Source organism: Heterodontus francisci, chromosome 28, assembly GCF_036365525.1.
Source record: "Heterodontus francisci isolate sHetFra1 chromosome 28, sHetFra1.hap1, whole genome shotgun sequence".
Classification (NCBI taxonomy): domain Eukaryota; kingdom Metazoa; phylum Chordata; class Chondrichthyes; order Heterodontiformes; family Heterodontidae; genus Heterodontus; species Heterodontus francisci.
The window spans coordinates 20930486-20946610 of NC_090398.1; the positions used below are offsets into that span (position 1 = coordinate 20930486).

Sequence of the window (16125 nt, forward strand, 5' to 3'; positions counted from 1 at the left end):
ATCCTTCCAACGCCATAGCGCCCAAGGTAGGAGGGCCATGAGTCATGGTCGGCCCCAACCCTGGCATTAAAGTCCCCCAGCAGGAATAGGTGTTCGGTGTTGGGGATGCTGCTAATGATGTTATGGAGTTGCTCGTAGAACTGGTCTTTAGCTTCAGGTGGGCAGCAGAGTGTTGGAGCATAGATGCTAAGTAGGTGTACTGGACCAGAGGTGGTGAGCAGTCGGATGGACAGTATGCGTTCCGAGCCATTTGAGGGAGGCTCTATCATGCTGAGCTCGGAGTTTCTGATGGCGAAGCCCACTCCATGCTGTCTTGGTTCTTCAGGATCCCTGCTCTGCCAGAAGAAGGTGTCGTCTTGCTCTGCTAGAGATCCACTCGCGGGGAGGCGAGTCTCCTGAAGTGCTGCAATGTCTACATTGAGTCTACTGAGCTCGTTGTTGATGATGGCGGTCTTCCGAGAATCGTTGATTTGTGTAAGGTCTTCCGACAGGCCAGGACACATAGTTCTGACGTTCCAACTTGCAAAGCGAAGGGCTGGTACCTTCTTTCCTTTTTTCATGTAGTTTGGTGCGGTGTATCAGTCCACCTTTCGGGCAATGACCCTGAGCTCCAAGCACCCACTGAAGCAGGTAGACTGTGGCGGGACAGAACTTTATTGACCGGGGGCTGCCCGGTTTGAGGCGGGCGGTAGCTATCCAGTGAGGTGCAATGACCTCTCCCACCGACAAAGGCAACCCGTGGCGCCCAGTTTCTACGCCAATTTATCTGGACTTATAACCCGTAACTGCTGCCTTCCATGTTGTGTCAGTCGCTGTGAGGCAACTATGGAGTGATCTCTCCATGGCGCATGCCTGGGCGAATTTATGGAGGTTGAGAGTTGCCCAGTCGTCAAAACTCCCCTCTCGGCCTTTCTGGTGGAGTCCAAAGGAGTGCAGAGCACGACGTTTGGCACCGGTATGGCTGCAGGAACTGCCGGAAACATGCCAAAGGTGACACATGACCGCCTACGGGGTTCCGCTCCAGATTATCTGTTCGGGTTTTACTCCCTTTGCCTTGGTCTCTCCCGAGACGCCCACAAGGCAGTGGGGTTGTTAGGGCCCCTACACAAGGTAGGAGGATGCCGGTGGGAGGAGGGGGTGCGTGGGGAAGGGGTGGAGGGAAGGGTGTGCGAGGGGGAGCTGGGAAGGGGGCTGTAAGGGGGTGGGGGATGCAGGGGAAGGGGGTGCGGGGTGGAAGATGGTGCGAGGGGGGGCGGGCTGGGACAGGGTTGTGAGGGGGTGAGCTGAGAGGGCGGAGCAGGGAAGGGGACTGGAGGTGGAAGGGGGGGGGGAAAAGGGGGGGAGGGGAAGCGGGTGCAGGTTTCTTTATTTGCTGTATAAAAGTGTCTCCCACCTCAGTAACTACAACTTTTAAATCTTCAATACTTAATTTAACATATTATGGGATATGTCTCCCTGCTCTCCAACTCCTGAGCATTAAAGATGGCCATGTCTTTTGTTTTTACCAACGTGGAGAAGAAAAGAATGAACCTCTACGTGTCTCTGGTTAGGCCCCAACTAGAGAACTGTGTCCAGTTCTGGTCACCACTCTTCAGGAAGGATGTGAGGGTCCTTGAGAGGGTGCAGAGGAGATTTACCAGAATGGTTTCAGCGGTGGAGAATTTAGTTACAAGGTTAGGTTGGAAAAGCTGGGTTTGTTCTCCATGGAACAAAGGAGATTGAGCGGAGATTTACTAAAAGTGTACATGATTATGACAGGCTTTAATAAGTTAGATAAGAAAAAGCTGTTCCCATTAACAAATGTTACAAGGACTAGGGACACAGATTGAAAGCTTTGGGCAAAAGATGCCGGGGGAATATGAGGAAACACATTTTTACACAGTGGGTGATAATGACCTGGAACTCACTGCCCACAAGGGTGGTGGAAATGGAGACGATCAATAACTTCAAGAGGAAGTTGGATGGTCACCTGAGAGAAATAGACTTGCAGGGCGACGGGGATCGAGCCAGGGAGTGAAACTTACAACATAACTACGTGGAGAGCTGGCACGGACTCGACAGGCCAAATGGCCTCCTTCAATGCTGTAAATGATATGAGAAAACCCGTTTGCTTAATTTTCCACAAATCTCTTGTCTAACCTGCTGTTTCAGCTACTGGCTTCAAACCCCCAATTTCTTACTGACAAGTGGTAAGGTGTGTGGGTCATTCCCACTGTTTAACTAAACACGTTTGTGGTCAGTTGAAAGGTAAAGTGATGGGTTAGTCCTTTGAGTATCTTTAGGTCAAATAAACAGACAAATGACAGGTTTTATCACAGGGTTAACACAAAAGATTAAATATTTATTTTTTCACGATTCCCAAAATGGTGGTAACCTCATTCACATCCGCATTCACTCACACACTCATACACAAGAATAGAAAGGAAAAGGGGGAAGTAGGTTGGTGTTCGTGGTTTGCAGTAAACCTGTTGGAACTTCTCTGGTGGATGGGCTTTTTCATTTAAAGTTGCAGGCCTGGTTTGCTTGTAGACTTGAGCTTGTTGAGATGTTTGTATATTTTCTGGTGGTTAAGATTTCAGAATTGAGTTGATGGTCATTTTAAATTCTGTGCTGTGGTGTAGCAGGGTTCATCTGCCTTGGCTGGGCTGCTTTCAAAGGTGTCAGCTGGATGACTTGCTGAGATCTCTCCCTCTCCCCAGAGGGCTGCTTTTTTAAGGTAAGAAATCTCTCATTAGCTTCTGTTAGGAGACACTGGTCTTCTTCCCTGTGGTGACCAACAATGGACCAGGATGTGGTTATTTCACACCTTTGTTGTTTCAGAAGAACCTATTCAATTGAAAAATGTCTCTTGATGGTTCAGGATGAGTGTAATTGACACCTCTTAGCTTGAAATGTATCCTTTTGTCCTTGCCAGACAGGAAGACAGTTTGAATATACTGTGTGACCTGCAGTGGCCATTTTCTTCCAGCAAGTTATCCACATTTTTAAAAGTCAATTTTTTTATAACGCTTCAATTGAGTTCTGTATTTTCAATCGCTGCACTCCACATGAGCATGACATAATGCACACATCTCTAAAGGTAGACAAACAATGTTGTGAAGAGATAGCTGGTGAAAAATGGGTGTATTCATAGGATAGCTGACATCAAGTCAAAGGAGGGGACATTAGAACAACAAAGTGATTCCTGACAACGCAGCAGACCGCTGACATCATCAGAGTGCACCAAGATGCACAGACACGCAGCTACATCTTACCAGGACGAAGTGGCGCATGCGCGGGATGATGTCATCGTGCAGCACTAATGTCATCGCGTATCGGCACCTGGTCCATCTTCGCACATGCGCGTTGAAGCATCATCGGGTATCCAGCACCCTCCCCCCCGTTCCGCTGGAGGAAGTGGCTGAATGGGAGACTTTGAGGCTGGAGCTTGATCGCCTCAGCAACTCCCTCCAGACCTCGACGCTTCCTCCCCTCAGTTGCTCGCTCCAGACCTCGCTGCTCCCCCTCACCCGATTGTTACTCGCTTCGTACCACCCCGCTCTCCGGCTGCTAGCTCTGGGCTGCACCGCTTCCTTCCTCTCGGCCACTTGCTCCGGAGAGTGGAGTGGCATGAGCGGGGAACAATTGGCCAGGGGAGTGGGGGGGAGCGTCGAGGTCTGGAGAGAAGGGGGGTTGGGGGGTGGGGGGGGGGGAGCGAGTTGCCGAGGGGGGAGAGCGGCCAGTGGGACAGGAGCTAGTAGCTGCACTCGGGTAAAATCAGTCCTGGTCAGTCATATAAACAAATCGCAATAATGAATTGGCAGCACATTTTATAATCTGCCCGATTTTCGATCAGGGTGACAATACACTATTTTCCGATGGAAATTCAAGTATAAAATTCCTTTTGCATTCAATAGGATTACTGGAATATTAAATGTTTCTGAGGATTACAGTTAGTATCCTATAACTACATCGTAGCATATTACTGGGCTTCCATCCAACTTAATGTAAGGTTAGTTTGCTGGAACAATGTCGCCATAAGCATTTCCTGTGATAAATTGAGCAGTGCCATCTTTAATCCTGGCAGCTGCCAGAACGTCGCAGGCACTGACGTTCCAGTTGAAGAGCCTGTATTTGTGCATGTGCAAGCGCTGCGCCACCTGGTGGTTGTATTGTCAGCAAACGCAGCCTTCGAACAATTAGAAAGTTTGCTCAACGAGCTGGGCTTTAAGGAACATCTTGGAAAGTGAGATGGAGAGGCTGAGGGGATCAGGCAGGGAATTCCAGAACTTAGGATCTGGACAGCTGAAGGGATGCTGCCAATGGCGAGGCAAAAGAAGTGGGGGCTGCACAAGAGACCCGACTTAGAGGAAATTCTTTTAGTTTTAGTTTTGTTTTTACTTTTAGTTTTGGTTGCAGCAGCTTTGACAGAAGCGGAGGTACGGAGCGAACTTGCAGCTGGGAAGTCAGTTTCAGTGTAAGTTAAAAGTTAATTCCCTTTTGTTTTCGGAGGACCAGGGGACTGCTGGGCAAGTGCAAACTATATATTTGGGCGGTTTAAAATCACTTTCTTTTAGTTTTGGTTGCAGCAGCCTTGACAGAAGCGGAGGTACGGAGCGAACTTGCAGCTGGGAAGTCAGTTTCAGTGTAAGTTAAAAGTTAATTCCCTTTTGTTTTCGGAGGACCAGGGGACTGCTGGGTAAGTGCAAACTATATATTTGGGCGGTTTAAAATCACTTTCTTTTAGTTTTGGTTGCAGCAGCTTTGACAGAAGCGGAGGTACGGAGCGAACTTGCAGCTGGGAAGTCAGTTTCAGTGTAAGTTAAAAGTTAATTCCCTTTTGTTTTCGGAGGACCAGGGGACTGCTGGGTAAGTGCAAACTATATATTTGGGCGGTTTAAAATCACTTTCTTTTAGTTTTGGTTGCAGCAGCCTTGACAGAAGCGGAGGTACGGAGCGAACTTGCAGCTGGGAAGTCAGTTTCAGTGTAAGTTAAAAGTTAATTCCCTTTTGTTTTCGGAGGACCAGGGGACTGCTGGGTAAGTGCAAACTATATATTTGGGCGGTTTAAAATCACTTTCTTTTAGTTTTGGTTGCAGCAGCTTTGACAGAAGCGGAGGTACGGAGCGAACTTGCAGCTGGGAAGTCAGTTTCAGTGTAAGTTAAAAGTTAATTCCCTTTTGTTTTCGGAGGACCAGGGGACTGCTGGGTAAGTGCAAACTATATATTTGGGCGGTTTAAAATCACTTTCTTTTAGTTTTGGTTGCAGCAGCTTTGACAGAAGCGGAGGTACGGAGCGAACTTGCAGCTGGGAAGTCAGTTTCAGTGTAAGTTAAAAGTTAATTCCCTTTTGTTTTCGGAGGACCAGGGGAGTGCTGGGTAAGTGCAAACTATATATTTGGGCGGTTTAAAATCACTTTCTTTTAGTTTTGGTTGCAGCAGCTTTGACAGAAGCGGAGGTACGGAGCGAACTTGCAGCTGGGAAGTCAGTTTCAGTGTAAGTTAAAAGTTAATTCCCTTTTGTTTTCGGAGGACCCAGGGGACTGCTGGGTAAGTAAAAACTATATATTTGGGCGGTTTAAAATCACTTTCTTTTAGTTTTGGTTGCAGCAGCTTTGACGGAAGCGGAGGTACGGAGCAAACTTGCAGCTGGGAAGTCAGTTTCAGTGCAAGTTAAAAGTTAATTCCCTTTTGTTTTCGGAGGACCAGGGGACTGCTGGGTAAGTAAAAACTAGATATTTGGGCGGTTTAAAATCACTTTCTTTTCGTTTTGGTTGCAGCAGCTTTGACAGAAGCGGAGGTACGGAGCGAACTTGCAGCTGGGAAGTCAGTTTCAGTGTAAGTTAAAAGTTAATTCCCTTTTGTTTTCGGAGGACCAGGGGACTGCTGGGTAAGTGCAAACTATATATTTGGGCGGTGGCTGTACCCGAGACACTACACATGTAGTATCTCCCACCCACCCTCCTCCTCTAATCAAAAAAAAAGGACTCTCTTGTGTTGATAAGGTAAGCTTTTTATTTAAAAAATTCTGTCCGTCGGATTGCTAAGCTAACAAGTTTTGACTTTTTTTTTGGTTTTTCAGTCGATTTGTTGGGAAGTTAGAATAGTGGGAATGGAGTTTAAGGCAATTGTATGTTCCTCCTGCAGAATGTGGGAGGTAAGGGTCGCCAAGAGTGTCCCTGCTGACTGCATCTGCGGGAAGTGCACCCAACTCCAGCTCCTCGAGAACCGCGTTAGGGAACTGGAGCTGGATGAACTTCGGATCATTCGGGAGGCGGAGGGGGTTATTGAGAGGAGTTATGGGGAGGTAGTCACTTCTCAGGTAAAAGAAGTAGGTAGATGGGTTACCGTCAGGGGAACGGGAGGGAACCAGCAGGCAATGCAGGGATCCCCTGTGGCCGTTTCCCTCAACAACAGGTATACCGTTTTGGATACTGTTGCGGGGGACGACTTACCAGGGGTAAGCAATGGGGTACAGGTATCTGGCACAGAGTCTGTCCCTGTTGCTCAGAAGGGAAGGGGGAAGAGGAGCAGAGCATTAGTCATTGGGGACTCCATAGTTAGGGGAACAGATAGGAGGTTCTGTGGGAACGAGAGAGACTCACGGTTGGTGTGTTGCCTCCCAGGTGCCAGGGTTCGTGATGTCTCGGATCGTGTTTTTGGGATCCTTAAGGGGGAGGGGGAGCAGCCCCAAGTCGTGGTCCACATAGGCACCAACGACATAGGTAGGAAGAGAGATGGGGATTTAAGGCAGAAATTCAGGGAGCTAGGGTGGAAGCTTAGAGCGAGAACAAACAGAGTTGTTATCTCTGGGTTGTTGCCCGTGCCACGTGATAGCGAAGCGAGGAATAGGGAGAGAGAGGATTTGAACACGTGGCTGCAGGGATGGTGTAGGAGGGAGGGTTTTGGTTTCCTGGATAATTGGGGCTCTTTCTGGGGTAGGTGGGACCTCTACAAACAGGATGGTCTTCACCTGAACCAGAGGGGTACCAATATCCTGGGGGGGGGGAGATTTGCTAGTGCTCTTCGGGGGGGTTTAAACTAATCCAGCAGGGGGATGGGAACCTAAATTGTAGTTCCAGTGTACAGGATGTTGAGAGTAGTGAGGTCAGGGATAAGGTTACAAGGACGCAAGTGGGCACTGGCAAGCAAGAACTTGGTTTAAAGTGTGTCTACTTCAACGCCAGGAGCATCCGGAATAAGGTGGGGGAGCTTGCAGCATAGGTTGGTACCTGGGATCTCGATGTAGTGGCCATTTCGGAGACATGGGTAGAGCAGGGGCAGGAATGGATGTTGCAGGTTCCGGGATTTAGATGTTTCAGTAAGAACAGAGAAGATGGTAAAAGAGGGGGGGGTGTGGCATTGTTAATCAAGGAGAGTATTACAGCGGCAGAAAGGACGTTTGAGGACTCGTCTACTGAGGTAGTATGGGCTGAGGTTAGAAACAGGAGAGAAGAGGTCACCTTGTTGGGAGTTTTCTATAGACCTCCGAATAGTTCCAGAGATGTAGAGGAAAGGATAGCGAAGATGATTCTCGACAGGAGCGAGAGTAACAGGGTAGTTGTTATGGGGGACTTTAACTTTCCAAATATTGACTGGAAATACTATAGTTCGAGTACTTTAGATGGGTCAGTTTTTGTCTAGTGTGTGCAGGAGGGTTTTCTGACACAGCATGTAGACAGGCCAACCAGGGGCAATGCTACATTGGATTTGGTACTGGGTAATGAACCCGGCCAGGTGTTAGATTTAGATGTAGGTGAGCACTTTGGTGATAGTGATCACAATTCGGTTAGGTTTACCTTAGCGATGGGCAAGGACAGGTATATACCGCAGGGCAAGAATTATAGCTGGGGGAAAGGAAATTATGATGCGATTAGGCAAGATTTAGGATGCGTAGGATGGGGAAGGAAACTGCAGGGGATGGGCACAATCGAAATGTGGATCTTATTCAAGGAGCAGCTACTGCGTGTCCTTGATAAGTATGTACCTGTCAGTCAGGGAGGAAGTTGTCGAGCGAGGGAGCCGTGGTTTACTAAAGAAGTTGAAGCGCTTGTCAAGAGGAAGAAGAAGGCTTATGTTAGGATGAGATGTGAAGGCTCAGTTAGGGCGCTTGAGAGTTACAAGCTAGCCAGGAAGGATCTAAAGGGAGAGCTAAGAAGAGCAAGGAGAGGACACGAGAAGTCATTAGCGGATCGGATCAAGGAAAACCCTGAGGCTTTCTATAGGTATATCAGGAATAAAAGAATGACTAGAGTTAGATTAGGGCAATCAAGGATAGTAGTGGGAAGTTGTGTGTGGAATCAGAGGAGATAGGGGAAGCGTTAAATGAATATTTTTCGTCAGTATTTACAGTAGAGAAAGAAAATGTTGTCGAGGAGAATACTGAGATTCAGACTACTAGGCTAGATGGGATTGAGGTTCACAAGGAGGAGGTGTTAGCAATTTTGGAAAGTGTGAAAATAGATAAGTCCCCTGGGCCAGATGGGATTTATCCTAGGATTCTCTGGGAAGCCACGGAGGAGATTGCAGAGCCTTTGTCCTTGATCTTTATGTCGTCTTTGTCGACATGAATAGTGCCGGAAGACTGGAGGATAACAAATGTCGTCAACTTGTTCAAGAAGGGGAGTAGAGACAGCCCTGGTAATTATAGACCTGTGAGCCTTACTTCGGTTGTGGGTAAAATGTTGGAAAAGGTTATAAGAGACAGGATTTATAAACGTGTTGAAAAGAATCAGTTCATTAGCGATAGTCAGCACGGTTTTGTGAAGGGCAGGTCGTGCCTCACAAACCTTATTGAGTTTTTCGAGAAGGTGACCAAACAGGTGGATGAGGGTAAAGCAGTGGATGTGGTGTATATGGATTTCAGTAAGGCGTTTGATAAGGTTCCCCACGGTAGGCTATTGCAGAAAATACAGAAGTATGGGGTTGAAGGTGATTTAGAGCTTTGGATCAGAAATTGGCTAGCTGAAAGAAGACAGAGGGTGGTGGTTGATGGCAAATGTTCATCCTGGAGTTTAGTTACTAGTGGTGTACCGCAAGGATCTGTTTTGGGGCCACAGCTGTTTGTCATTTTTATAAATGACCTGGAAGAGGGTGCAGAAGGGTGGGTTAGTAAATTTGCGGATGACACGAAGGTCGGTGGAGTTGTGGATAGTGCCGAAGGATGTTGTAGGGTACAGAGGGACATAGATAGGCTGCAGAGCTGGGCTGAGGGATGGCAAATGGAGTTCAATGCGGAAAAGTGAGGTGATTCACTTTGGAAGGAGTAACAGGAATGCAGAGTACTGGGCTAATGGGAAGATTCTTGGCAGTGTAGATGAACCGAGAGATCTTGGTGTCCAGGTACATAAATCCCTGAAAGTTGCTACACAGGTTAATAGGGCTGTTAAGAAGGCATATGGTGTATTAGCTTTTATTAGTAGGGGGATCGAGTTTCGGAGCCACGAGGTCGTGCTGCAGCTGTACAAAACTCTGGTGAGGCCGCACCTGGAGTATTGTGTGCAGTTCTGGTCACCGCATTATAGGAAGGATGTGGAAGCTTTGGAAAGGGTGCAGAGGAGATTTACTAGGATGTTGCCTGGTATGGAGGGAAGGTCTTATGAGGAAAGGCTGAGGGACTTGAGGTTGTTTTCTTTGGAGAGAAGGAGGAGGAGAGGTGACTTAATAGAGACATATAAGATGATCAGAGGGTTAGATAGGGTGGATAGTGAGAGTCTTTTTCCTCGGATGGTGATGGCAAACACGAGGGGACATAGCTTTAAGTTGAGGGGTGATAGAAAGAGGACAGATGTCAGAGGTAGGTTCTTTACTCTGAGTAGTAGGGGCGTGGAATGCCCTGCCTGCAACAGTAGTGGACTTGCCAACTTTAAGGGCATTTAAGTGGTCATTGGATAGACATATGGATGAAAATGGAATAGTGTAGGTCAGATGGTTTCACAGGTCGGCGCAACATCGAGGGCCGAAGGGCCTGTTCTGCGCTGTAATGTTCTAATTCTAATTCTCAGAGCGTTGTAGGATTGGAGGAGGTTACAGAGATGTGTAAAGGAAGGCCATGGAAAGATTTGAACACATAGGTGAAAATTTTAATGATCAGGTAATGATTTAAAAATTATGGCATAAAGGAGGGAGTAGCAGCACTGATACAAAATTGGTTGAGGGTTAGAAAACTGTTGGTTCCCATGGTTCAGCACTAGAACCACTGGTGTTTTTGATGCACCTCAATGACTTGGAATTGGGTGTGCAAGTGCAGGGAACAATTTAGAAATTTGCAGGTCACATGAAACTTGGAAGTATAGTTAATGGTGAGGAAAATGATAATAGACATCAAGAGATCATAGACAGGCTGGTAGAATGAGTGGACACATGGCAGCTGAAATTCAATACAGCAAAGTGTGATGTCTGGAATAATGAGGAGAGACGATACAAGCTGATGGTACAATTTTAAAGGAGGTGCCAGAACAGAGAAGCCTGGGGTGTTAGTGAACAAATCTTGGACAGTGGCAGGGCAGGCTAACAAAGCAGTTAATAACATATATGGGATCCTGGGATTTATAAATAGAGACATCGAGCACAAAAGTCAGGAGGTTATACTAAACCTATATAATACCAGTTCAGCCCCAACCAAACTGTCCAATTCTGGACACCACACTTTAGGAAGAGCATGAAGGCTTTGGAGAGGGTACAAAAAGATTTATTAGAATGGTTACAGGGCTGAGGGATTAATGTTACAGATATACTGTACAAACTGGAGTTGTTCTCAAAAGAGAAGGCGAAAAGGAAATTTGATAGTGGCGTTTAAATTATGAAGACTTTGAACAGAGTAAATAAAAATAAACTGTATCCAATGATTGAAGGTCAATGACCAGAGGACACAGAATTAAGGTGATTGGCAAAAGAGTCAGAGGCAGCATGAGGAAAAACTTGCTTCAGAGAGTATAAATTCAGGGGCCTCAGTGCTGCTTGTCTACATTGAGTGCTGCTGGAGGGCACAGAGTGTGAAGAAGGGAGTTTGTTAAGTGAGGGAGTTCAGTAAAGAGGGCAACTGTAAAATAATTAAGAGAAAACAATTTAACTTAAATTAACGTAATAAAGAAGGCAGGACAAGTGATGTGTCACGACTGCAGTATGTGGGAGCTCCTGGATGCCACAGCAATCCATGGCCACCACGTCTGTAGTAAGTGAGTGCAGCTTGAGAAGCTTCGGCTCAGAGTCATTGAGCTGGAGGCCGAGCTGCAGACACTGCAATGCATTAGGGAGGGGGAAAGTTACCTGGACACTTTGTTCCAGAAGGCAGTCACACTCCTTTGGTTCGTGGTCAGGGACAGGAGGGTGTGACTGCGAGTCAGACAGGTAAAGGGATCAAGAAGGTGGGAGCGGAGGAGGCACAGCCCTTGTAATTGAGCAACAAGTTCGAGGTTCTTGCAGCTTGTATGGAAAAGAGCGAGGGCTGCAGTGTGGGGGAGCAGATTGACCATGGCACCAGGAAGCCATTCAAGTGGGAGGAGCAAAAAGGAAAGTAGTGGTAGTCGGGGACAGTATCGTGAGGGAGATTGACACTGTTCTCAGTAGCAAAGAGCGAGAGTCCAGAAGGCTGTGTTGCCTGCCCGGTGCCAGGGTGAGTGACATCTGCTCAGGAGAGGAGCTTACAGTGGGAGAGGGAGGATCCAGTCATCGTGGTCCATGTAGGTACCAATGATACAGGCAGGACAAGGAAGGAGGTTCTGCAGAGTCAGTATGAGGAACTGGGCACCAAATGAAGAAGCAGAACCTCAAAGGGAATAATACTGGGGGAGGTGGTGGCAGAGTGTTATTGTCAGTGGGCTAGTCCCCAAAGATCCGACGTACTGCTTTGGGGACATGTGTTCGAATCCCACCATGGCAGAAGGTGGAATTTGAATTCAACTAACAAATCTGAAATTAAAAGCTAGTCTAATGATGGCCATGAAAATATTACTAATTGTCAGAAAAAAACATCTGGTTCACTAATGTCCTTTAGGGAAGGAAATCTGCTGTCCTTACCTGGTCTGGCCTACATGCGACTCCAGACCCACAGCAATGTGGTTGACTCCTAAAATGGCCTAGCAAGTCACTTAGTTGTATCTAACTGCTACAAAGTCAATAAAGAATGAAACTAGACGGACCACCCGGCATTGACCTAGGCATCGGAAACGACAACGGCAAACCAGCCTGTCGACTCTGCAAAGTCCTCCTTAGTAACATCTGGGGGCCTGTGCCAAAGTTGGGAGAGCTGATCCACAGACTAGTCAAGCAACAATCTGGCATAGTCACACTCAGAGAATCATATCTTACAGATAATGTTCCAGACACCATCATCACCATCACCGGGTCTGTCCTGTCCCACTGGCAGGACAGACCCAGCAGAGGTGGCGGCACAGTGGTATACAGCATGGCCCGGGTATAAAATTAAAACCTGACCTGGGCCAGACCTGGCCACAGCCAACCCGAGCAATTTAATTTTTTTTCGCACCCGACCCGACCTGACACGAATATCCTTCATCTGTTCCAGCAGCAGGCTATTTCTGCAGATGGAGTTGTGGGGAATCATGGGTAAGCCTGATCCTGTGACTTCCCGGAAACAGCACTGTCCAGCCCGATCCAAGCCCGAATACCGGAATCGGAATTTCAACTGGACACGAACCCGAAAAATGCACTCGGGTCTATTTGGGTTCGGGTTGGGTAGCCAGGCTTTACAGTGGTATACAGTCAGGAGGCAGTTGTCTGGGGAGTCCTCAACATGGACTCCAGATGCCATGAAGTCTCATGGTGTCAGGTCAAAGATGGCCCTCCTGCTGATGACCACCTACCGGTCTCCCTCAGCTGATGAATCCGGACTCTTCCATGTTGAACAGCACTTGGAGGAAGCACTGAGGGTAGCAAAGGGCACAGAATGTATTCTGGGTGGGGGACTTCAATGTCCATCACCAAGAGTGGCTCAGTAGCACCACTACTGACCGAGTCCTAAAGGACATAGCTGCTAGACTGAGTCCACAGCAGCTGGTAAGGGAACTAATAAGAGGGAAAAATATACTTGACATTGCCCTCACCAATCTACCTGTCGCAGATGCATCTGTCCATAGCAGTATTGGTAGGAGTGACCACCTCACAGTCCTTGTGGAGACGAGGTCCCGCCTTCACATTGAGGATATCCTCCATCCTGTTGTTTAGAACTATCACCGTGCTAAATGGGATAGATTTCGAAAAGATCTATCAATGCAAAACTCTGCATCCATGAGGCGCTGTGGGCCATCAGCAGCAGCAGAACTGTATTCAAGCACAATCTGTAACCCATGGCCCGGCATATCCCCCACTCTACCATTACCATCAAGCCAGGAGACCAACCCTGGTTCAATGAAGAGTGCAGGAGGGCATGCCAGGAGCAGCACCAGACATACCTCAAAATGAGGTGTCAACTTGGTGAAGCTACAACCCAGGACTACTTCCATGCCAAACTGCATAAGCAGCATGCGATAGACAGAGATAAGCGATCCCACAACAACGGATAGGATCTCAGCTCTGCAGTCCTGTCACATCCAGTCGTGAATAGTGCTGGACAATTAAACTACTAACAGGAGGAGGTGGCTCTACAAATATTCCCATCCTCAATGATGGGGGAACCCAGCACATCAGTGTGAAAGATAAGGCTGAAGCATTTGTAACAATCTTCAACTAGAAGTGCTGAGTGGATAATCCATCTCAGCCTCCTCCCGGAGTCCCCAGCATCACAAATGTCAGTCTTAAGACAATTCGAGTCACTCTGCCGCACCCCTAGCCAAGCTGTTTCAGTACAGCTATAACACTGGCATCTACTCAGCAATGTGGAAAATTGACCTGGTATGTCCTGTACATGAAAAGCAGGTCAAATCTAACCTGGCCAATCACCACCCAATCGGTCTACTCTCAATCATCAGTTATGTGATGGAAGGTATTGTTGACAGTGCTATCAAGCGGCACTTGCTCATCAATAACCTACTCTGACGCTCAGTTTGGGTTCCGTCAGGGTCATTCAGCTCTTGACCTCATTTCAGCCTTGGTTCAAACATGAACAAAAAAGCTGAACTCAAGAGGTGAGGAGAGAGTGACTGCCCTTGACCTCAAGGCAGCATTTGACTGAGTATGGCATCAAGGAGCCCAAGGAAAGTGAAGTCAATGGGAATCAGGTAAAACTCTCCGCTGGTTGGAGTCGTACCTAGCGCAAAGGAAAATGGTTGTGGTTGTTGGAGGTCAATCATCTGAGCTCCAGGACATCACTGCAGGGGTTCCTCAGGGTAGTGTCCTCGGCCCAACCATCTTCAGCTGCTTCATCAATGACCTTCCTTCAAATCATAAGGTCAGAAGTGGGGATGTTCGCAGATGATTGCACAATGCTCAGAACCATTTGTGATTCCTCAGTTACTAAAGCAGTCTGTGTAGAAATGCAGCAAGACCTGGACAATATCCAGGCTTGGGCTGATAAGTGGCAAGTAGCAGTCGCACCATACAAGTGCTAGGCAATGACTATCTCAAACAAGAGAGAATCTGACCATCTCCTCTTCACTTTCAATTACATTACCATCACTGAACCCCCCACTATCACACATGGCGGGTTACCACGAGCCAGAAACTGAGCAGGAGTAGCCATATAAATACTGTGGCTACAAGAGCAGGTCAGAAGCCGGGAATTCTGCAGCAAGTAACTCACCTCCTGACTCCCCAAAGCCTGTCCAACATCTCCAAGGCACAAGTCAGGAGTAAGATGAAATGCTCTCCACTTGCCAGGATGGGTGCAGCTCCAACAGTACTCAAGAAGCTCAACCCCATCCAGGACAAAGCAGTCTGCTTGACTGGCACCCCATCAACAAACATTCACTCCATCCACCACCGAGGGATGTGCACAGTGGAAGCAGTGTGTACTATCTACAAGGTGCACAGCAGCAACTCACCAAGGCTCCTTCGACAGCACCTTCAAAACCTGCTATTTCTACTACCTAGAAGGGTAAGGGCAGCAGATGCTTGGGAACACCACCACCTGCAAGTTCCCCTCCAAGTCACAAACCATCCTCACTTGGAACTATATCACCGCTCCTTCACTGTCACTGGTGCAAATTCCTGGAACTCCCTTCCTTACAGCACTGTGGGTGTTCCAAACCCACATGGACTGCAGCAGTTCAAGAAGGCAGCTCACCACCACCTCCTCAAGGGCAATTAGGCATTGGCAATAAATGCTGGCCTGGCCATCGATGCCCACATCCATGAATGAATGAAAAAAAATCCTCCTGACTATAGAATCTCCCACCACTACACTCTCCTATTGCCATGTTCCACCTGTCTCTCACCCCCACTCACTCGTGGTGACCTCCTGCTCCCTGGTGTCACACTGTTACAGAGGAAGATCCTTCTCCAAGCCACTGTCTCTATCCACCTTTCAGTCCCCAATACCATGTATATACTGGACAGTTCCAGTACTCAGGGGCTCCCTCCACCTGTGACTGTAATATCCCTCTAGATGGTCACTCACCTCCCTCTTTCTACTCAGCCCATTCTGTTCCCTCTTGCTGTGTGAGCTGCAGGTTCTTGCACAAGATCAGGTCAGAGATGATATTTTCAAGTATTTTGTGAACCTACCTGTATCCATTCTCATTCTTTTTGAAGATGTTGGATCTTCTCCTCTATTTGGACCTTCAGCCATGGTGGTGACAGGCGTTCCCAGATTCTGGTTCTCTGTAATAAAGGTAAAATTAATAAGAGGGTCAGACAGAAATACTAAAAAAAAAGAACGTTGCCTAGTTAAACATGATATCAGTCCCTCCTCCCCATCAGTATAACAGCTGTTATCTCTGGGATCGAGCATCAGGTGTGACCCAGAAAGCTGCCCTGAGTCCCGCTGAGCTCCATCACCCTGTTCCAGATGGACACCCATCACCGAGACTCTGCACTAGCAGTGGGAAAGACAAAGGTGTAATGATAATGTCACTGAACTAGTAATACAGCAGCTGGTGGAATTTAATTCAATAAATTAATAACTATCTGGAATTAAAAGCTAGTCTCAGTAATGGTGCCATAAGAACATAAGAAATAGGAGCTGGAGTAGGCCATTCAGCCCCTCAAGCCTATGAAACTATCAATTGTCGTAAAGCCCAACTGGTTCAC

At 47.6% G+C, this 16125-nt stretch overlaps 1 protein-coding gene across 2 annotated transcripts in view; it reads right to left on the minus strand.

Annotated features, from left to right (window-relative positions):
* Positions 1-16125, minus strand: part of LOC137385123 (NACHT, LRR and PYD domains-containing protein 3-like) — a 104237-nt gene that overhangs the window by 75710 nt on the left and 12402 nt on the right. For both annotated transcript variants that reach the window (XM_068059924.1, XM_068059923.1), the window contains exon 6: positions 15601-15696. In XM_068059924.1, coding sequence (XP_067916025.1) covers positions 15601-15664 — 64 coding nt within the window. In that variant the 5' untranslated portion in view covers positions 15665-15696. The remainder of the gene's footprint in view (positions 1-15600; positions 15697-16125) is intronic.